The sequence below is a fragment of the Aulonocara sp. 'chitande type north' Nkhata Bay genome, linkage group LG7 (genome assembly GCF_057382095.1).
Source record: "Aulonocara sp. 'chitande type north' Nkhata Bay isolate Kocher_YH1m ecotype deep benthic linkage group LG7, A_spYH_male_GT1.1, whole genome shotgun sequence".
Taxonomy (NCBI): domain Eukaryota; kingdom Metazoa; phylum Chordata; class Actinopteri; order Cichliformes; family Cichlidae; genus Aulonocara; species Aulonocara sp. 'chitande type north' Nkhata Bay.
The window spans coordinates 34,520,796-34,541,655 of NC_141350.1; the positions used below are offsets into that span (position 1 = coordinate 34,520,796).

The 20,860-nt window shown below is 38.7% G+C and overlaps 2 protein-coding genes across 2 annotated transcripts in view; both read right to left on the reverse strand.

Moving 5' to 3' along the window:
- The window catches only part of slc30a5 (solute carrier family 30 member 5), a 15,249-nt gene extending 5,165 nt beyond the window's left edge, over positions 1 to 10,084 (reverse strand). Inside the window, exons 1-12 of the mRNA XM_086300161.1 lie at positions 9,564 to 10,084; positions 8,031 to 8,153; positions 7,653 to 7,719; positions 7,395 to 7,480; positions 6,304 to 6,391; positions 5,817 to 5,904; positions 5,623 to 5,699; positions 5,278 to 5,448; positions 4,905 to 5,193; positions 1,409 to 1,617; positions 241 to 398; positions 20 to 149 (exon numbers count right to left, since the gene is read on the reverse strand). Coding sequence (XP_086156287.1) covers positions 20 to 149; positions 241 to 398; positions 1,409 to 1,617; positions 4,905 to 5,193; positions 5,278 to 5,448; positions 5,623 to 5,699; positions 5,817 to 5,904; positions 6,304 to 6,391; positions 7,395 to 7,480; positions 7,653 to 7,719; positions 8,031 to 8,153; positions 9,564 to 9,634 — 1,557 coding nt within the window. The 5' untranslated portion in view covers positions 9,635 to 10,084. The remainder of the gene's footprint in view (positions 1 to 19; positions 150 to 240; positions 399 to 1,408; positions 1,618 to 4,904; positions 5,194 to 5,277; positions 5,449 to 5,622; positions 5,700 to 5,816; positions 5,905 to 6,303; positions 6,392 to 7,394; positions 7,481 to 7,652; positions 7,720 to 8,030; positions 8,154 to 9,563) is intronic.
- Positions 10,085 to 10,240: 156 nt separating this feature from the next.
- Positions 10,241 to 18,393, reverse strand: LOC147325591 (annexin A1-like). The gene is made up of 12 exons (XM_086300162.1): positions 18,298 to 18,393; positions 17,744 to 17,843; positions 17,508 to 17,613; positions 17,203 to 17,297; positions 15,815 to 15,928; positions 15,288 to 15,378; positions 14,962 to 15,098; positions 14,124 to 14,217; positions 13,058 to 13,153; positions 12,696 to 12,754; positions 11,557 to 11,679; positions 10,241 to 11,439 (listed from the first exon to the last, which is right to left on the reverse strand). Exons 2-12 carry the CDS (start codon positions 17,804 to 17,806, stop codon positions 11,383 to 11,385), a joined length of 1,035 nt encoding a protein of 344 aa, XP_086156288.1. The 5' UTR covers positions 17,807 to 17,843; positions 18,298 to 18,393; the 3' UTR covers positions 10,241 to 11,382.
- Between the last annotated feature and the right edge of the window lie 2,467 nt (positions 18,394 to 20,860).

Sequence of the window (20,860 nt, forward strand, 5' to 3'; positions counted from 1 at the left end):
GTGGAATCCTTTTACTCACAGTCAGCATGTCTGTGTTTATGTTGGGAGGATCCAACAAACGGGTGACCGACTCCACAAAGACAAAGAAAGCGATGACCATCAGGAACAGGCCGTTGATGAATCCGGAAAGAATTTCAACACGACCGTACCTGTAAAACCACAAAACACTCAGTTTATTAAGAATCCAGCTGGAGGTGATGTTCTTCAATTTTACGATCACGAGTTCTTGATGGATTTTACCCGTAGGAGAAGATCCTGGTGGCTTTCCAGCGGGTCATGAGGGCGGCAAACAGGCCCAGAACTAAAGCAGAGCAGTCGAACAGCATGTGGAAACCATCAGAGATGAGTCCCAGGCTGTTGGTCCAAACGCCATAAAACAGTTCCACAAAGGTGAAAGCCTGAAACAATGCAGAGCAACAAAATCTTACGAAATACCTGCAGAGTGTGTGAGCCTAAACACAGCAGGCGAGTCTTTTAACAGCTTGAAATGCTTTAATGTATTAGATTAAATTATTTAAGATGATCTCCAGATGTGATTATCTAATTCTTTTATTTAATTGACAACTGGAAATTACTTTTTTTTTTTTACATTCTGTTCAGTCAGAGGCAATTCGTTGTTCTCACTGGGGTGTAGATTTTATTGTTTGCTTATTAACTTGTGCATTTCATTTATTCCACCTGATATACTTAGTTTTATTTTTTTTAAGAAACAGGCACAAATCAAATATGCATACACACCCATCCCTCATTAAAAGACTATCCATTCAAAATATAAGCACAGTATAAGAATCAGGATCATTAAAGGTTAAGAAATGTGGAATTTCATTAATGCTGGCATAAGTGTTTCTTTGAATAGGTTTGTAAAATATGTAAAATATGAGCTTTTAGAAGCCTGCAACTGTATAATGTTAGACTGCTCCTCAGGTCATTGAACCCTTTATGACATATTTTCTATCCTCAATGGCAGCTATGATCTTTATTACTAAGATTCATTTTAGCAGGAAACCTCATTACCAGGCACAAATGTCAGTGAGATGTAGATCTGATCCTATTAAACAGCTGATATTAACCCTCTCAGGCTCAAATTAAGTTTCTGTTGCTAATGCACAAAAGAATACCTGCAGTGGTACTTCTGAGTAAAAAAAACCTCATAACATATGTATGTGGGGTAATCAGGTTGTTAGCTTTTACTTGTTGCAAATCTGCAACGCCTGCCTTGAGAGGGTTAAAAGACTGTAAGCTCAGACGTGTGTTTTTCCCCTTCATTTCTCCTGTATACGCTGATCCGTTTTTGAATCGGCGTTCTGCTTTCTGTTGCTATTGGGGTTCGGGTACGGAGCTCTTACTTTGAAATTAGACGGTCTAAAATGTGAAAGATCAGAACAAAAAGAAGCAACTTCCTACACACCAGGTTGAGACACAGGAAGTAGAAGATCTGTCTGGAGTCATACTCCTCCAGGATCTGTTTCAGGGAGTCTTTGATGAATCGTGGAAGGGACTGGGATGTGTGCTGCAGGGCGTCACCCATGAAATTGTAGAGAGGTGTCCCTTCAGGGGAGTAACCCACCAAGGTGCCCTTCTGGCCTTTCTTTGAAGGAGACGAGAGAATATTGGACGCTGCAGGGAGAGAGGAGGGCAGGGAGAGAGGTGTAAACAAGGGTTTTTGTTATTATTATTAGAGATGGCACGATACCACTTTTTTATGTCCGATACTGATGTCATAAATTTGGATATCTGCCGATACCGATATGAATCCGATATAGTGTTTTTTAATCAATAAAACTGCTTTTTTTAATATCTTGCTGCATTTTGTATAAGTTCATACTCAAGTTTAAAAACAAACAAAAGCTATTCTGTTATACCTGTATGCAAAAAATACACTGCACCCAAAATATTTCATGGTTCAGCAATACTGATCAATCTAATAAAGTTAAACCTACTCAATCCTCCCTATTCTGGTATTTTAAAGAGTAAGCAACCCAACTAATAGGGTTCTAAAACTCCCAGCAAAAAAAAAAAAAAAAAAAAAAAAAGGAAACCACCCACCACCCACCACCCCATGATGCTTAATTGACGTAATCAACTTTAATTTGATGCAGTGTGAAAAAAAATGCACAGAAATCAATTATTTTTCAAGAATAATTAAATAGATTCAACATCTTTCTTCAACAGAACTGCAGACTGTACAGATGGTACTTTCCCAAAGGAAAAAGTACTATAGCTTACTAGGGTATATTAAACTTAATAGTTACTATATACAGTAATGGACTTCTATACATTTTACATCAGATTAAAACTTTGGGTGTAAGATTCAGATAATTATTTAAAAGCTCGACATTTTAAATGAGAATAAGAAAGAAAAGTATGTCTTTGTGCCCCCTTTTCCCTGTTCATGCCCCATCGGCCCCCCTGGCTAAACTTTGCTAGATCCGCCCCTGCACAGTTAGCAGCCGTCAGCTGCATAGAAAAGGATCCTGGTGTAGAAAGTAATACTAAATAAATTCTAACAACAGCTTATCAAGCTTAAACGTGCTGCTGTTGTTCAGCTGCTGGTTTCCTCTTTCTGGCACGAAGTGGGCAATAAACAAACAAGAGAGACGGACTTGCGACAGAAAAGCCGATCAGCTGATCATTAAGCAGTTTCATGACTGAAGTAGCAGCAGCAGAGGGAGGGAGAGAGAAGAGGCAGTCGCTCCAGGTATCGGTTGTTAAGCTTAACGCGGGAATGCTTTACAAACATTCAGAGGTGAACTTACACACTTGCTTTACTTCTCTCTGGGATAACTTTCTCGGAGATAAAATGCCGGGTTAGTAGCGAGGCTCCAAATGCTCAACCAGACCGCTGACAGGTCTTGCATGCCACAGCCGCTCTATCACGTGACCACACTGCTCCGACGTGCTACGGTTATGAGCCGAGTTACGCCATGTCGCAAGTTTTGTAAGCTGCTTTTGTGATATTTAATGGATCTGATTACATTTTTTATTTCCCTCTGATATCCGATCCAGTAATTTAGGTCAGTATCGGACCGATACCAATACGTAATATCGGATCGGTCCATCTCTAATTATTATCCATTTCTAATTAGTTTTTATTAATTTTTTCGGTTTTCAGTTCAGTTCTAGTTAGTGTCCAGGATGGGTTTGCTTACTTCTGGCTAGTTTTTAATTAATTTCAGTGTTAGTTTTAGTCTTTAAGTATTATTGTATTAAGGGCATGTATCAGTGCACTAATTACAATAAAAATAAAAAAAACTTTTTGAAAACAGTTGACTCACAATTTTGTTTATTGACTTTATTGAGACCTCATCCGGGAAGTTTTGATAACAAAATCTTTATCAAAAGAAAAAAAATACACTAAGGCTATGTTTTAAATTTTAGTTAGTTCTCCCAAGTCCACAAAATTGTGTAAGTTAATTTTATTCATTTATTTTAGTTAATTAAAATATGTTTTCACATTTGCTTCTTTTGTTTAGGTTTAGTTAACTATAACAACTTTGGTGTAAACCCAGTTTAAAGACCAGGTTTTGACCAAAAATAAATAATTAAAACCCGCTGTTTCAGAAACCCTTTCACTTTAAGTGAAAGGCAGGGGCAATGTTTTTTTGTATTTGAACAGACAGAACAAAAATTCCTCGAGTAAGACAGATGTAATGTTTTGTTTCCATATCAATTTCAGGTTAGTCCTTGCCTGAGTTTTAAAGGATGTAAAGAAGAGTGGATTCTGAAAAGTCGGAGCTGCGTTGTATTAAATGTCGAGGTGGCATTTCTGGTTTTGTGACTGCGTTTTCTCAGATGTTGCTACATTTTACTAAATGTTGCCATGCAACAAATTTCTACAATAGGCCTTCATTTTTGTGTAGCACTTCCTGAGGTGTTCACTCCATTTTTTCAAATCCCATCATGCATTTCCTAAAATGCCTGTTTTCTGTAGGCAGTGTCACTTAATTGTTAATTAATTCTTGTTTTGGTGTTTGAAGTCTTTCTCCCCATTTAACTTTAACTGTTAAATGCAAAATATGATTAAAAAGGCAGGTAAAACAAATTAACTCATTCACTGCCATTGACGTCTATAGACGTCAATTACGTTTTTCAATGGGAGGGGCTAGAATACAACCTTCTAGGGGAGGGGGCAGGTGTGGGATTTGAAGGGGAAGGTGACTGGAAAGGCAGAAAAACCCCAAGGGCACCTTACAACACCGACCCTGATAGCAGGCTAGACGGTGACCTAGGCAGGCACCAACTTGAAAAACTGACGCCCACCAGCAGTAAAAGTAGACCTGCAAGGAGGTGCAGGGTTTGCGCACGTAAGGGATTGCGCAGTGAGACAAAAATGTGGTGCAAGTCTTGTTGTGTGCCCTTGCATCCCGGAAAGTGTTATAATGATTACCACACAAAAGTGAATTATTCCTTGTGAATAAATGTTTCACTATGTACATTTTATTTTTTCATATATTTGTAAATAAATTGTTTTGATAAAACATAACCTTTCTCAGTGTTATTTCTGTTTTATAGAAGTGAAAAACTATTTTATATGTTAGGTGTCACAAAGCAAGAAATATTAGTGTCAAAGGCACTTTTCTGCTTGAAATGTATTTTTCACAAAAAGCTCGTTTTCTCCCTCTTTTTGGTCAAAACAGGCATTTTTGGTGGAACCCACCTCTCTTCTACAGCTGATTACTAAAGAATGGAAAATGGTAGAAACAAGCTTTTTTTTTTTGGATGAAAGAAGAGAGTCTGTTCTTCATTTTGGTAGGTTCAGCGTTTATATGATCATAACACACAGTTTTCTGTGGCTCTTCAAAAATGAGTAAAAATGCTCAAAAACCCTGGCAGTGGGGAGTTACCTGATTTGAAAATGGCTGGCAGTGAATGAGTTAACTAGGTATCGCAGAGCTGTTACTCACACATAATGAAGAAGATGGCGCTAACCAGCACTCCACCAGAGAGCACGTGCTCTGTGCTGCCGTGGTGCGCTGGTTTGCTCATGGAGCGCAGCTGGTCAGTCAGCGGGTGAGTCCAGAAGTTTGCCAGCAGCAATGCGCTGAAGAAGAGGGCCAAGGCGCCATAACGGGCGCACCTCGGCGTCTCCATCTTGGTGCTGCAGATGGCCTCGACGTAAAACTCCAGGATCGTGACGGAGAAGATGATCATCCCGAAAGGCAGGACGAGAGAGGACCACGACTCCACTTTGCTCTGGGGTTAAGATGAGATTCATCCGTTTACAACACGGCTAGCTAAACAACAAACACGTTTTATCATGTGATCTGGTGCACGTACTTCTGTGGTCGCAGAAAGTACTATAACCCAGGGCAGCAGCACCATGGCAGAAACCAGGTTGTCGAGGGCATAGAGACGTTTGGCACCGCCGATCTCCACTGACAACTTCCTGGAGGCCGTGTGGAATCCAACCTTCAGACACAGGGATGCCACCAGCAGCACAACACCACCCTGACAGGAAGTACAAGTACACATTACCATAAACATAAATATATATATCAATAAGGAACTGAATCAGACAGAAAGAGCACAGACTCCCTTTCTTCTGCTGTATATAAACTGAATTATTGGAAAGCCAATATTTAGAAAGAAAAAACAAGAAGGTAGGGAATAAGCTTTACTCACTTTGTGATCTGCTACCCCTAAAAATGAAATCACAGTATACAGGAAGTGAGTGAGAGCACTGTCATGGTGTCCCTCAGCTGGTTATGAGGGGGAATCAAGGCAAATGCAGTAAAGGACAGAGGTGTAACAACGCAACACAAACACATAAACTAACAAACACTGACAATAGACTAAAGTGTCGGCTCAAAGGATACGGTGCTCGGCCATCTTTGCCATGAGATCATCGTTGTCAAAGAGGAGCAGGCAGATCACAGCGATGATGAAGAAAGCAGCACCTCTAGTCTGCAAAGTCACAGCAAAGTAAACAGAAATGCACATTATAAACCTTTAACACAGAGAGTTCAATCATTTACCTTTTTCAAAATAATGAGTGTTTTAGCTATTATTATTCTCCAATTTTGTGCCTCTTTGCCTGCTCTATAATACCAGTTCTTAAACTGCATATGGAGGAGAGAAGCGGCTTGTAATCGGTCAGTTATGTTTCAGTTTATAATTTCAGTTTTTATTTATAATGAAGATTTGTTTCCTTCGCACAAATAAATACAAACATTACCTGTACTTTTCAAACATCAGGAAATGAAACACAAAAACATGTTACAGAGATAACGCGCTCATGTCATATAACCACGATCACACCGACACTAAAAGCAGTTTCTGCCATGTGAATTTATGGCCTCCTACCTTTGATGGCCCTCCTCCTGAGTTTGTGAAGAGAACCCCAAGAAGAGCAATGATCACAACATCACTGTGCTCAAACAGCAACAGCGTTCTGTGAAAGACACAATTTTAATAATATACCTGAATACAGCTGTGAGTCTGCAGATATTGACAAAAATTTCTGGCACAACTTCACCTACTTCCAAGGTGCAAGAAGAGGATAAGAAACAACGCAGGAACTCCAGCAACACTCAAAGGTAAAGAGGAACAACTGTATTAACTGACCAACGGGTTTCGGCATGTGGCCTTCATTCAGGGTCATGACCCTGATGAAAGCCACATTTACCTTTAAGTGTTGCTGGAGTTCCTGCATTGTTAGTCTGCAGATATTCTCATAAACACTTGTAGGAGATAGGGATAGCGTACAAAGCCAATAAAATGCCATGTAACAAGCTGAATATAATACTGAATATAATAAGTTTGTAAAGTGAAATACTTGCCTACTACATTAAAATACCACTTTAAAGTAGCTCACTGCAGGAACAGTGCATGTGACTTTCTCTGGTCTTAAAATATGTATTTGTGGGTTTTACTCGCACCTGGCGGGCTGTAATGCTGTAAAGCCCCAGAAGCTCTCAATTACTATTAAACGGCAAAACCAGAGGAACATACTGCCAGATGTTGAACAAATACAGTGTGTGTGTGAAATGAGATGCTACTGTGTTAACTGAAGAAACATGCAAATATAAAGAAATAAAGACAGGTGTCAAATTATTCTAGTGAAAATTCTGCCAGGCAAAGCAATCATGTCTGCCATAACTATATGCAGCAGTTTAGGTTGGAGACTGTGAGATGATCTTTGAAGTATCGTTGGATAGTTCCCAGTTAAAAATCCACAACCCTAACTGATTTAGATTGATCAACTATTCCCTGAAGGTTGTGTCCTTGTGCACCTGTAGCTAACCTGACTTTCTTCTTTCTTTTAAGAGACCCCCAAACAACAATTTTTAGTCCAAAGAAACACAATGGGACTCTCAGGGAGGGATTTAAACTGTTTTCCTCCAACTCTAATGCTGCATTTGGTTTTATTTAACTACTGCTTAACTACTTCTTACCTAAGAGGTCCACAAAGAGTTAGGCCGAAGAAGCCCAGGAGGGATATGACACAGCTGAAAACAGCATGCTTTAACAACTTTATCCACTGCAAAGAAAATAGATTCATCAACAGAAATTAATACAATGCATAAGGTATTTTTTTTTTCTTTTTGCAAAGCTAGACTTGAATCATCTTAAACACGACATATATAAGTTGTTCAAGCTAATGAACAACAGTAAAAAGAACAGGACGATTAGAGGTTTTAAAGCAGACAAACCTGTCTTTTTGAGATGACTTTTCCAGATGAAAAAGGTTTTTGGAAAAAAAGCAGAAACACTGCACTCCTAAAATCAAAACAATAAAAAAAGAATCAGCATGTTTTCACCATCTATAAATGCAAAATGAGCAAAAGGTCTTGGTGAATAATCGCATTTTGTCTTTAACTCCACCTGAAAAACCTCAAACACACACTGCAGCTGGTAAGACGTTCAGCTGAGATGATGGACATTAAATATCTATTCATCGCTCTTATCGAGCAAGTGTGTGAAGTTTGCAAAGTCAACAAAAATTGGCCAGAATAACTGTAATTAAGATTTTTGTCACTACAGAGCAGCCCCAACTAACAATAATACATAAAAACACAAAGAGTACTTACCCTAATTTCAGTATGAAGATGAACTGAACTATGTGAACCACTTTTAGGATATCGTATGACTCAAAGATCCCAAGAGCTTTGAGGACCTTCGAGATGACCAGTAGAACAATGTACCTGGTTAACCTGCACAAGGAAAGAACACGCTACACATTAGTACAGGCTGTGTGATAAGAGCAAAAACAACTGTCATCTACACTGATTCTAGCTATGGGCAAACTTCATACAGTAACAGGCATAATCTTCCCCAAGAAACAAAATCCGAACTGTTCGTTCTTATAGAAAACCTCTGTGTTATATTTCCAGTTTAGTCTATTGTTTTCTACCATTTTCCATCAGGTTTCCCTCTTCTCCCAGGACAGAAATATTTAACTGAGGGTTTAAAGAGAGTCTGTGTGTGTTCCTTTTTTGCACCTCAGACTTTCAGCATAACAACAGGTCATGCCACCTACAGAAACTGAAGATTATGCAGTGATTGGATTCATTAGTCATGGGCAGGAGAAGGAGTACTAAGCGCTAGCCGAATGCTTTTGTGGAGTGATCTAGGAGGAGGAATGATCGGCTTCTGAATGGGAATAAGACCAGACAGATGGTGAACAACTGATGTTGTGCCTATCCTGGGACAGGATGTTGCTGTGGTGGAGGAGTAACAAGTAACCATGTGTCCACATCTACAACAACATGAACTGGAAGTCAAACACAGAGGCTGTATAGAAGAAGGAAACAATAGGGCTCCATTTCCTAAGGAAGAGTTTGAAGATTTTCTGTTAGTTGTGATGAATGGAGTGTACTGTGCTGTGGTCTGCTGGGGATTCAGCATCACAGCCCTTGACACAACAGACTGGATAAACCGATTCTTAGACAACCCCTGATAATTTTTAGATGCCCACTAACACGTAGCAGACTGGATTCAATCCTGAAGGTTTTTATACCAACATACAGCTCAGACTAAGGGCATAATTAATACTAATTTATTAATAAATCAAATCGCTTTTATTGTCACATCACATATGCAGGTACAGCACATGCGAGTGAAATTCTTGTGTGGAAGCTTCACAAGCAACAGAGGTGTGCGAAAATACAATAACATACGAACAAAGCAAAATATAACAATCGAAATCTGAGATTTATAAGAATAAATATATGTACAAATATAACACTGTATCTATTACTGAATATGTATACCAAATACCTATATACTTGTGTGTGTGCATAAATATATATATATAAAATAAAGTAAAATATAAAGGTATAATGCTTAATAATGTAATGACTATTAGTTTATAAGCAAATCGACGGCTTTTTGTTATAGTGGTCTTACATATGGTGTCTGGTTGCAAATATCGGACACAACAAACAATGGGAAATAATAATGGTGGTTTTTCCACTGCTGTGGACAATTTACAGAGTAATCAATTCTTCACAAACGCTAACGTATGGACTACCGATGCATGGATGAGACTTGAATGATTCTTGACATGAAAACAGTTACATCAGTTTAAACTGAGAGTTTTTGATGAAGGAAGGAGAACATACCTGGAATCGGGCACTTCGACCATCCCCAGCTGACCCCCTGAGAGCACGTTACTGCTGTATTTTTCTTCCATTTTCAAGGTCCCCAAACCCACCAGCTCCACTCCACCGAGAGTTACTTCTGTTACTTGTGCATCCTTTACATCGCTGCTGGCGGGAGAGTCAGCTTAAACTACGGTCTGTTCACCGCCGGAGAATATAAACTGGCTTCTTCTGCGTTCTATTCATCCTCCCGTCAGTGTCTGACGTGTAAACTACAATCAGCTGGTAGCTTTGTTAGCGTATTAGCCGGCTAGCTAGCCACTTTCCCCCCAAAGTTTCCAGTGGCGTCACGTCCTCGGTGTACGGTTTACTTGGCCCCCGAAGCTTGTGGACGCGTGGTCAGAAAAAGATACTGAAAAGTTATGAGTCTGAAGTGGTTGTAATAACCGAGAAAATCCGCATGGACAGGATAAAGAAAATCAAACACCCGAGCTGCCCGTGTTGCCACGGCACTTCCGGACACGGTAAACGTTACGTGCAATTACTCGTCAGCGTTGCGCCTGCGCAGATAATGAGGATAGAAGACATTTTTATTTGTTTGTTTGTTTTTCACTTTATTTAGAAAGTTGTTTTATGAACATTTTCGTTGTTTCTTTCTTTCTGGAAAAACATATAAAATATATTTTAAAAAGTCGCCCTTTGTCGTGTCCTCCCCCTATGGCGCGTGCTCCTCTGCACTTTGTTTTTCTTCTGCTCTGGATGTTTTTGTTTCTCCCGTGGGTTTCCAGCAATGAGTTTTTGAGTTCATGCTTTGTCTCCCGGATCCTGCATCTGCAGTGTTATGAGCGATTTTTTTTTAGCCACATGCAAAACAGACCAAATTTCCTTTAAGTAAGTCCTTTCAAACAAAAGCCTCAAACATATTGGCATTGGAGATTCGGTTTTTGTCTTGTTTTGAAATTTTTACTTTTAAGTTTTCGAAAACAACAGTGCAAAACAACAACAACAACAAAAACACATACATGGGAAGAGTACCAAAAAGGAAGGAAAAAGAACAAGATATGCATGACATATATGACTATATCAGGGGTCCAAAAAGGACCGGATCTGGGAATACCCAAATGTACCCTAGATTTAGACAGTTGCACTTAAGTACAGTTTTTTTTTGGCAATGCCCGACTACTCCAAAGATCGTTGTTTGCTACTTTGCTGGTCTAATTATGTATTATTAGAATAATTTCACCATTCTTTAATCTTTTAATGGCCTGTTCAACTTCTTCTTTAGTTATATTTGATATGAGTCTCATAGTCGGGTCATTTGTAACTTGGGGCAGCTCCAATTTTGCTAAAAATGTATCAATGACTTCCTTACTACATTATTTGGGTTGGGAATACAATTTTTGATAGTAAGCAATTTGTGTTTTCAAAGCACTAAAACAAATACAAGCGCATGACATTAACCAATTCAAACACATTATTTTAACCCTAGATGGTTTTGTCAGTTACCAGGAGGCTACAAGTTTATGTAATATAAAAAGCCTTACTGCTGACTTTGAAGATTAAATAGAAAATATTTGATTTCCCATGTTATTTTCTGCATTTCTAATAACTAAATATCATTTTAATGCATATTTATACAACTTCCTCATACATTATATTTCAAAGGACATTAAAAGAAAGAGAAGAAATACGGTATGAAATGCTTGGTGCTGGAATAACTTCTTTATTCAAATTTAATCTCAATAGAACAGAGTAGTCATGCACTTCAGATTTAAAGCTGTGAGTATTTAGTGGAATAAGCTGGTCTCGGTTTCCAGAGTAAAATGGTAACAGATGAATTTCAAAAAGCTCCACACAAGCTAAGCAGGACTTTCCGATAGTGCTCCTTGGTGTCTTTCTGTGGAACAAAGATATTATTAGCTGAAATTTCCAGATACTGTACACTGTCATTTTAGTGTTTAATCATTAAAGACAACATGATAACAACAAGGTTTTTTTGTGTTTTGTTTTTTACCTCTATGTCATCATTCAGGGATCTTTGTTGACAGTTCCAATATACCTCCTTGATCTTCTTGAGGTCGACCTCAGAGCGACTCACCAGTATCCTGTTGAGGGTTTTCTCACACGTGTCTGGTTTCTGTGAGAGCAGAGCAGAGCAAAGCTTCAGTTATTGATTTTATGCTATATAGACTTTATGTTGGGGTTAAGATCCAAACAGTTACTTAAGAGTTAGCTGCTGATCAGAAACCTTTTTTCAGTGGCCAAGAGTACGGACTCCTTCAGCAACTTGCAGTGTTCCTGTAACTATGTAGTATATGGGACACAGGTTCACTTTCTTCTAACACAACTAAATAGTATGTACAAGCACCCTCAACTTTCTGAGGCAAAAGCCTAAGCCGTTCATTGTGGTATTTTCTAAATGTAACTTGTTAAACTAAGGTTATATAAAGTAAATTTAAAACAAACTAGAGCTCTGTTATTTGATATGCTGTTAAGTATTGTATACTTAATATAAAGTTAGTATAAGTGGCCCAGCTTAAGTCTTTAAGAGGACTTAATTTTTGAGGGAACAAGTAAGTAAAGTAAGTAAATAAGTGAAGTAAGTGAACAAGTAAGTGAATCCATTTTGCAATGTAGATACTGCAGAAGTACTCAATCTCAAACTGCTTGAACAGTTTAAAACATCCAGCTTCCAGACTACATTAGTCCAAAAACATGAAATTACTTACAGACTTGAACCTTCCTTTTAAAATACATAAATCAATGTAAAATCATAAATCACACACACACACACACACACACACACACACACACACACACACACACACACACACACACACACACACACACATATTCAGGTATCTTAGTGAGGACCTTCATTGACATAATGGTTTCCCTAGCCCCTTACCGTAGACCCTAACCATTAAAAATGAATGCCTAACCCTAACCCTAAACCTAACCATAACCTAATTGTAACCCTGACACTAAAACCACATTTTGAGCCTCAAAAAGGCCTTCAAACTTGTGAGGAACGGCGAGTGTGTCCTCATAAGTGCCTGTTGGTTCTCACAAGTATAGTAGAATGCAGATTTCGGTCCTCACAAAGATAGCTAGACAGGAACACATACACATGAAAAAAAATTATACACACACCTCCAAAGCCTTAACAAGCTTCTGGGCAAAGACAGCTGGTGTGTTCCAGGCATACTTTGCTATGGACATCAAAGAGAGACAAACAGTTACAAAATGATCTCAAGTCGAGTCCAGATGCTGCGCTGCCTCACAGCTGTGTTAGAGCCCATACTGTGTAAATCTGTTTTCACGTTATACTGCTCAATCAATCTTAAATCTCTCCTGATCTTAATGTACACAAGACGTGCTATGTGATGCACATTTCCTGCTCGCGAGAGGATTGATTTCATCGCTCACATGACCTTTGATCTCACCCCACCCCCACCTTGAACAGAAAACACAATTAAAACTACATAAACTGATGAGGACAAACATCAACTTACCAAGGTCGATGAGACAATTTTCAGTGTCTCCTTTCAGCTCCTTTTTCAGCACTGTGGGTAATTTGACATCTGTCTGTTTGCCAAATGCCTCCAATACTAACAGGTAAACAGACAAACTGGTAATTCTGAGTTATTAGACCAAAATCAAATATGTTGTTAAGGCTATGCAGCATATTTCATTAGCAACTGAGGAAATGAAAAAGCAGTTTTAAAATATTTATAAACATAAACATTCAGATTTTAGTGACCAGTGAAACATTAGGCTGAAGTTTTTAAAAAAAGGAGAAAACAAATACACCATTACTTCACACAACAGCAGTTTCGATTAGAAAATTTATGCAATTGTACAACAGATTTCAGGATCATCAGTTCAAACAACTCTATGCAAATGGAAGAGTATAGTAGAGCCTTCAAACCTAAGAACACTGTACTAAGTGTCCAGCATAGTGGTGGTAGCATCAGGCTCTGGGGCTGTTTTGCTGCCAATGGTATGTACATTGCAAGTGGAAGGGGAAAGAAGGAGGACTAGTTCCAAATTCTTCAACTTCACTTTAAATATCACATTTCAAAAACTGCTTTTGCAATGGATAAAGTAGGCCAAGATTAGCTCCTGGAATGGACTTCCCAAAACCCTGACTGTAATCCTGATGATACTTTGCTAAAACCGGGTTCATGTCAGGAAACCAGTTTAAATAAATGCTGCCAGTTCTGTTAAGAAGAACGGTCAAAAATCCAGCCAGAATCATATCAGGAGCTTGTTGATGGCTACCAAAAATAGCTGGTTGAAGTACAACTTGCTCAGAGACATTTGACCAAATGATAGTGAGAGTGTATGTATATGTTTGAGCTTGTATGTATTTTGAGCCTATATGCAGATAAAAACTAAAAAAGATTTCACAACTCTTGTAAAATCCAGACTGACTGTAACTGTATTGTTCTCAGACTGCTGGGTGTGTTTCGCCTCCTACCTGCAAGAGTTTGGTTCCACCTGTTTTTCCAGAAGTGCATTGTGTCTAATGAGTCAAACCCAACCAAGAAGAAGTGTTCACACTTTTCAAGAACTCACCTTTCCGGAGGTGAGGATAGCTGCGCTTGGTCATCAAGTCAATGAAGGTGGACACATTGAATCCGCTGCCCTGCTCACATAACTTCAGCAGCGTCTACAGACACACACAAAAAAATTGGATGATAATCATAAAGACTTATACTCCTTATAATAATTCAATAATTTATATTCCAAGTATTTTACCAAAAGTCAGACTTATTCTTCGCAACTATGCCATTGTTGCACCATGCAACAAACTTTATATATTTTCACTTGATGTGCATATGCAGACCCAACCAAAAGTCATGTGCCTAACTGTATCAGGAAATGGCTGAAGTTTTTTTTTTTTTTTACCCACATAATTATGACTAATGAGTATTCCAGCTGTGAAAAATGAAGCCAGCACCTAAATGGAAATAACTGCAGTTCCTCTAGTGGCCACATGAGGCTGACTCTAAAAGGCAGCCATTGACTCCCACGTTAAAGTCCCTAGAATTACAACACTGAACAGTCTGATACAAAAAAACTGCTTTGATCTATATAGCCAAGAAGATTTTGTTTCAGCTTTAGTGGGTGAAATTTCAGCGTTTTACTAGTTCGTTGCTTAGCAGATAAAGCACAGTTTATGGGTGTAGCTTGCTAACCAAGTGTGCTAATGTCCACCAACATGTTCGTTTGAATCAATGACTAGGTCCATCTTTTATACCCTCTATGAATGTTACATTATGTTCACACACATTATGTTTGGCCAAATGCCACAGATAGGAACCGTTAAACTAGAGTTCTCAAAATATATTCTCACATAATTTGTTGACAACATAAAGTAGAATAGTTTAAGATTTTGTTTATGTGATTTTACCTTTGCGTCTTTTGAAACAAGATCATTGTCTACACGAGTGCTCTCATCTCTACCTCCACTTAGTAATTCCAGGAGGATCTTGGTGTAGTTGCCACTGGTCTCACTTTTAATAACTTCTTCCAGCTCTTTTTTGTACTCTGAGGAATCGGGAGAATTTCAGAATAAACATCAGTTTACAACAATATGATGGCCAAATGTGACTACAATAAGTCTAGCTTTCTAGCAGCTACAGACACTAGATATCTAAGATGTTGTATAAAATTCTATCTTAGTTCAGCATTAAGCCCAAACAACAACCATGTGATTTCACATGACTGTGACAACACCTTGTTTGAAGGCCTTCTTGATCTCCTGAATCTCTTGGTTTGTTCTTGTTGCCAAAATCTCAGTCAGAACTTCCTCATCTGTGCCCAAACCCTGTGGGAATAAATCAAATAACAGAAATAATAAAATCTATAAACAGTAAGAAGAAACATTTAAGGGCCCCTCAAACAGAATTACAAGTAAGTAGTTTGTTGTTTTTTAAATTTGTTTATTCTAATCTATGTTTAAGTTTTCTTTAACTGTGGCACAAAAATTACCTTAAGTTCAAACCCCAGACCTACAAACCAAAAATGTGCTAGTGGGAGGGTTCTTGGCCAATACTGAACCAACTGGCAATTTTGTGATGACAATTTAATTCAGTTACTAATGACACAACCTAAATGATAAACTTAATCTAAACATGTAACGTCTCAAGTAACTGAAAAAAACATCAACAAAAAACAACAACTATAAAACTGCTCTATGAATGAAAACAAAAGAAGTAATATTCCCCCAATCAAAGGTTTAGTACATAAACCACAGATCCTACCTTTGTGGCTTTCATGAGTTGGTAGGCATCATTCTGAGCTGGTGTCATGAGTAGTGCCAGACAGATGTCCTCCAAATTTCCTGTCAAGGCTGCTTTCAAATTGTCAGTCAGCTTCTGCAACACACAAGGATGATCTTTCTGAAGGACTACTGTCCACTGTAATCATCTTTTGAGTTTTGATGCATTCTCCATCATCCAGGAAGGTAAATCTCCAAAAGTTAATTCTGTTCATCTGGACGTAGCGTTTTGTGGGAGAAACGTTTCGTCACTCATCCAAGTGACTTCTTCAGTCTCAGCTGACTGCAGGTTTCCCCAAATCTTATAAACACAATTAAGGTCATGAGAATTTGCTTAATTAAGATTAAGGAACTGACCTCCCAGCCCATTGTTCCTTCAGTGGGCTGGTTTCAGTCATTATGCAAATGTACTGTTTATAAGATTTGGGGAAACCTGCAGTTTCCCCAAACAACAGAATCAACTTTTGGAGGCATCTTTTGAGTTTAAATTAAATATATGAAGGTTATCTTTTGTGATGTGAACACTGCGTTTGTAGACCAATTATGACTCAGTTATATGGTTGCTCAGTAATTGCTGACTTGTTATGCATTCAGTTACAGATAACAAGGGTTCAACACCCTTTAGCCTCTAGACAACCACTTTGAAGTGAAAGTGGCCTGGTGGTGGGCAGTCTGTCTCCTGCAATCACAGTCGCCTCAGCTCAGTCGATTCAGATATATTTCTATATAAAAGCAAGGTTGTTGAGTGTCTTTCTCATTTTGCATGCTGCACAATAACGTTCAATATTTCACATTTACTGTTACTCATACTTATCGAGGTTATTGCTGTGGTGTTATGTTGATTGTGTTGCTCTCCTTTTGCTTGTTTTCTTTTTTTCTTTTCAACAGGTGATCAACATTTGTAGAGAAATTTCTGTCTCTGATCTATGAGGTTCTGGCTGGACTGTGAATGTGTGTAGATAATGTGTGTAGAAAGCAACAGGTTTGGTTTTTCACCAGCTACCAACTTGACTGCATTCATCCACCTAATTGCAGACTCACTCCTTTTTACTGCCAACAATTTCAAAGGCAACAACACTGCAAGTTTATTGAACATGGTCAAGTTATTTTGGTCATGCCAAAGTCTCCAGCAACCATTTTCTCTAGTGTGACTGTACCATTAGGGAGCTGGCAGGGTAAAGGTTGTTTCATGTCTGGTCTGACAGCGTCTGAGATGTAAGGTGTGACCGCCATGTTTGATTTTTGGAGCCAGAAGTCAACATATTCCCATGATGCACTGAGCATTTCTATATGTAATATTTTCCCAGACACTACCATTGTTCTCAGCCTCATGCTGTACAGATTTGAATATGGCAGAAATTAATTACTCACCTTCCCATTTTCCGTTTCATAGACTTCTTTGATCCTTTGCCTCTGCTCGTTGCTTCGCTTTACCAGGACTGCAATGATCGCATCCTCATTCACTCCTGTTGGGATGACAAGTTACATTTTACTGTAAGCACCACAAAATGATAAAATCATCCAAGCCAAAAGAAGCAAACTACCTCACACCCAATTCAAAATTGCAATAAACATTCGTTTTTTACGACCTGTGTTTCAGCTTTAAACTTCATATCGTCTAAATTAAAACAAACATAACGTGTATAATACATTAAAACGAGAGAGTGCACACGCACCTTTACTTTCAATGGCACGCCGAAGAATTGCAGTGTCATCGCTCGCATTGAAGTTTGGATATGGAGTGACTGTTCCATAATAAATAGGTTTATCCTTATCATTCACCTAAAAGATCAGCCAAAATACAGACTTTAAAGGACTTTAAAAAGTTTATTCGCCAGCCAGTAAAATTCATATGAAATTCAAATACTCAAGTAAGCAGACTTGGGTGCAATATCCTCACAATATGACTCACTTTGACAGTGTCATCATCGGAGTTTCGGGAGAAAATGTCCTTCAAACGATCGAAGAATGGCATTTTTGCTTGGATGAGAGACTCAAAAACTGAAACAAAACTGTAAAGAGAAAAGAGTAGAGGGTAAAGGTATGAAATTTAGCTCTGCAACCACCCTGACACTTCCTTTTAATCTCATTCTGTTTAGTCTTCTGTGATTGTTAGCAGCAGGTGTGTCACAGGGAGGAGCCACAAAAACTGCAACTCATCACAGAGATCACACTCTCCACAATGCTCTACTACAGACATACATACTCTGTTTTAGTCACTGTGTGTTTTTAGCCACTTGGCAAATATCTGTTCTTCTTTTACAGTATTTCTGTAATTGCCATCTAACTCCTGAACTCTGTTGCTGTCATTTCCGTCCTCACTCTGTGGCTAAACTGTCCTTCTCATTATAACGTTTGTCATTAAGTTATCTTTTTCCCTTTATTTATCCTGACTCACCTTGAATTCCTCGTAACAATAAGAAAATGGGAGTTCAAGTGTTTACATATCCAGCAAGAAACCCTCACCTGTGCTGCTGAAGACCGTCCTGCACTCTAGCTTGTAGCTACTGCACTGTGGAGCTCACTCTGCGGCGTCTCCACCCATCACTGTGCATTTTCACCTGCAGAGGTTTAGCCAATCATGTCATACCTCTCAAATTCTTTTGAGGCAAAAGATTCATATGCCTCTGGGACTGGTTGGACAACTTTTCAATTCAGACTATTCTGTACGTGTTACACTTTAATCAAACCACTTAGTTGAAAACAGTCACACAGATTTTTTTGGACAATTATACCTTTAACACAGCCAAGTTAAAGGTATAATTGTCCAAAAAAATCAGAATGAATCTCAACATTGTTGATACCAATCAAGGAATACTGTCAGGTGTAGTCTACATGAAAATGTTACTTAACCATACCTTTGTGGCACTCCCTTAATTCTTGCTTGAGTTTGGCGCCTTGAGTTGCAGTGCAGGTAATGTAGGGAACAGATTTCGAAAGAGAAGCATGTATATTAAAAACACTGCATTTGGTTCTGCTGCATTCATTTTAATGGAATTGTCATGGTCCTGGGTCGGTGACCCAGCGCTTTTAGTTTGTTATCATTTTCTAGATGATGATTGTTTAAGTTCTGTGTTATTTTCGATCTGCCTCTGAGTCTGCGTCTGTATCTGTCTGTCTATGGTGTCTCCCCATCTGTTTGTGAATCTGTCTGTTTAGTTCAGTGTCTTGTCTGGTTCCATGTATCTGAGTTTCCTGTTTTATTGTGAAGGTCCGTGTCATATGTGAGTGTGATCAGTTTACGTTTCCCCTGTCCCGTCAGCCCAGATTCCTCCCAGCTGTGTTGCCCTCCTGTCTCTCATCCCCGATTACTGGTGTGTGTATTTAAGCCCTGTGTGTTCTCCTGCCTGTTGCCGGTTCGTCTGTGTTCCTCCGTGTCAGTCTGTGTAACTCTGTGTCAGTCTGTTACCCTGTGTTCCACGGTGTCCTGTTCCTCGTCTGCGTCTCTCTGCTATTCATCATCCGTTGTCATATGCTCCCAGGTCTGTTATTTTAGTTCTCCCAGTTTAGGTGTCTTTAGTTGTTTATTATGCCCCACTGTTTGTTTGCCACTACACCTCTGTAAATAAACCACCGGTATCTCATCCACTGCCTGCATCTTGGGTCCTCCTTCTATATCCACACGGCTCGCCTCGGCAGCCGTGACAGGAATGGTTGTTAGAGGAGGCCTAACCACAACGATATACTTTGCTCTTAATTGTTTCTTGTTGGTTAATTTTCTTTCACTTGGTGGAGCTCAGTGGGGTTTTTTTTTCTCTGTGGTATCAGAAGGTTACCCTGCTGCTATAGATATAGTTTCTATATCAATAAATCTGTTTTTCCTACATGATATTATAAAATTAGAGAAAAGTAACAATTAGAGAAAAGTAACAAAGTAAAAAGCCAAACAAACTCTGCTGCCAGTAGTAGGGGAAAATTGAATGGCAAGTATGGGAATGTGCTGTAAGGAATGAGAATAATAACATACTATATAGAAACATATATAAAAGCAGGTGAACTGTTAAGGTGTTAGTGAGCGGCTGGTGTTTTTCCGTGTCCTCCTGTGTTTCCCTGTAAACCTTATTAAACTAAATTAACGCAGTGTACTGTAACTCAGGACATGGTATTACTATAGTACATCCATACATAGAAAACATATTACAGTATTAAAACTAGAGAATTACAGTAATGCAATGTATCATCAGGTCATGGTATTTCTAGGTTAACATATTGTAAAATACAACATTGCTGCCAGTAGCCTGATGTAAAAGTGTAAGAAATACAGGAATCAGCTGTAATTTAGGCCATGTTTTGACATTAAAAAAATGTAACAGATAGAGATACAGATAAAAATAGATATGGTAATATATTGTAATTAATATGTCATGTTTTCAGTATTACAGACTACTATAACAGATTACAGATTATTACAGTGTTACGGCCAGGCAGCCGGTGTGTTTGCGAAACTGGCCCAAAAAGCAGACACAGAAGAGAGGAAACTAAGTATAACAAAAAGCAACCTGTTTATTAGGCTGGATACATGAACACAAAACAAGGCAGGGCGAACAGGGGCATAACCAAACTAAACTAAATTGGGGAAAACTAAACTACACATGAAAACTAGAAAGTGAAAATGAGAACATGAAATTGAACAGGTACATGCAAACTTTAAAGTCCCTAGAATTACAACACTGAACAGTCTGATACAAAAAAACTGCTTTGATCTATATAGCCAAGAAGATTTTGTTTCAGCTTTAGTGGGTGAAATTTCAGCGTTTTACTAGTTCGTTGCTTAGCAGATAAAGCACAGTTTATGGGTGTAGCTTGCTAACCAAGTGTGCTAATGTCCACCAACATGTTCGTTTGAATCAATGACTAGGTCCATCTTTTATACCCTCTATGAATGTTACATTATGTTCACACACATTATGTTTGGCCAAATGCCACAGATAGGAACCGTTGCAATGTGAAAATGAGAACATGAAATTGAACAGGTACATGCAAACTTTAGCGTGAAATCATCTAGACATGAACAGTAACTACAAAAAAT

What these genes read in the sequence shown, in the direction of transcription:
- LOC147325591 (XM_086300162.1), bottom strand. Translation starts at nt 17,806, where the DNA reads ATGCCATTCTTCGATCGTTTGAAGGACATTTTCTCCCGAAACTCCGAT. An exon ending in GCGTGCCATTGAAAGTAAAG is followed by an intron (nt 17,298 to 17,507) that starts GTGCGTGTGCAC and finishes TCATCCCAACAG; the next exon opens with GAGTGAATGAGGATGCGATC. An exon ending in CTATCCTCACCTCCGGAAAG is followed by an intron (nt 13,154 to 14,123) that starts GTGAGTTCTTGA and finishes TTTACCTGTTAG; the next exon opens with TATTGGAGGCATTTGGCAAA.